Source organism: Plasmopara halstedii, assembly GCF_900000015.1.
Source record: "Plasmopara halstedii genome assembly, contig: Scaffold_2244, whole genome shotgun sequence".
Taxonomy (NCBI): Eukaryota; Oomycota; class Peronosporomycetes; order Peronosporales; family Peronosporaceae; genus Plasmopara; species Plasmopara halstedii.
Genome location: NW_020189152.1, coordinates 207 through 1,856, shown reverse-complemented (window position 1 = coordinate 1,856; position 1,650 = coordinate 207). Strand labels below are relative to the sequence as shown.

The window sequence follows — 1,650 nt, the reverse complement described above, 5'->3', positions numbered from 1 at the left end:
AACGACGGAGGGAAACAAGCGACGTAAGGTAGAGGCGGTCAATGCTGCGAAGGCCTCCCCTCTTTTTAAAGATAACCCGAAACGCTTCTACCAAATGCTATGGACTCGTCTGGTTATAACGAAGCTGCTATCTTAGGGCTTCTGCGAGGATGACAAGGTTCAGCATTTTGCTAAATGCAGTGGGTCACCTATTGGCAAACATCTACCCACGCGAAAGAGACTTCACCATTTGGATCTTGAAGTATATCACGCTACGAATGAGGGCTTCAGGAACGATCTAAGGAAGATCGAAGCTAGCTGCCCTTTGCCAACATTTTATCTGAACGCGGATCTCTGGACCTCGAAGTCCTCTAAAGACAAATGTGTCGGGATTCGAATCATCTTCGTGGATGCTCAATGGCGTATGAGAATTTCCATTCTCGCCATAAAGCAATTCTGTCCAGGCTCGGTGGAATGCAAGAGCTCCTGGTCATCAGAGGTCCTTCATTCATGGGTCATAGATGTTTTTGCAGAGTTCGGCCTTTTGCCCTCGAATATTGATGTGTCTACATCTGACGGAAATGGTGATATAAGACGCTTGCTATTAAAGCTCTTCAAGGCAGCTTTTTGGGAGTGGTGTGTGCCTCATCTGTCAAACTGCGCTCTACAAGAATTATAAGGTACAAACTTGGATCCAAGCAAGGTTGGGGATATAGAGTGCCGAGATACTCTGCAGAAGATGCATAGTGTCATCGAGCACTTGAACAAGTCGCCACAGGGGAAACAAGGATTTTATGGGCTCCAGGACGAGTTGATGAACACATTTTTAGCTGTCATCAGGCATGCCCCTCATCGTTTCTTAAGCCTCACAAAGTTATTCAGCGCTTCTTGGAGCTTTGGGATCCGATAGACAAGTACTACGATGAAAGGCCAAAGCTCTCCAACCCGATGTCGACTTTGAATCAGGAGTTGAGGCAACTCTATTCCCTCATTGCCCCGGTGGGAGCGCTGATGCAAGAAAATCGAGGTTGCAGCAAGCCCAGTGGTGCCCTCGCTCTACTTGGTCTTGTTGGTCTCTAGCTGAACACTATGTCTGCCGCAGCTCCTTTGCAAGTCATCCGACCTTCAGGAGACAAAAATGGTGAGAGGAAGGAGGACGCATTCTTTGTAGAACACCATATGCTGGAGGAGACTGTGCGGAGGACCGGGAGGTTGATGGAGAAGGCCTTCAAGAAGCGATTCTTTGTCCGCTACGATCCCGAGCTGTTTCCCGAGACTTTAACGAAGAAAGATAAAGCCAAATGGCCACATTCTTACGATTTTGAAATGGCTTGCGCTCTTACCCCAACCTGACGGAGCTAAACCTTTTTCAAAAATAATTAACAGCCTTTACGACGGAAGACTCTCGGAGCAACAACGGGCAAAGCTAGTTGAGGCAGTGAAGAAACCTGTCTGGGACAAGATAAGAGCAATGGCAATGAGAGCGGCTACGAAGCTATCGACCGCAGGTGGTGCAGATGTTCATCTTCTTGTTGCGTCAATGATGGATTTAAGGAGACGAACGATGGGAAACAATAACTGTCCGCCTTGACTGACCTTCTCACTCATCGTGCTCCATCCTCTTTGCTCCGCTCTTCTTTTTTCTTCCTTACTTTTCCATTCTTACTTCAC

The 1,650-nt window shown here is 47.5% G+C and overlaps 1 protein-coding gene across 1 annotated transcript; it reads left to right on the top strand.

Moving 5' to 3' along the window:
• Positions 1-360: 360 nt before the first annotated feature.
• PHALS_03397 (uncharacterized protein) lies at positions 361-1,332 on the top strand (the record flags this gene model as incomplete). The annotated part of the gene is made up of 4 exons (XM_024717600.1): positions 361-513; positions 574-615; positions 820-978; positions 1,060-1,332. The coding sequence occupies 4 exons, from the start codon at positions 361-363 to the stop codon at positions 1,330-1,332; spliced, it is 627 nt and encodes a 208-aa protein (XP_024583083.1).
• Between the last annotated feature and the right edge of the window lie 318 nt (positions 1,333-1,650).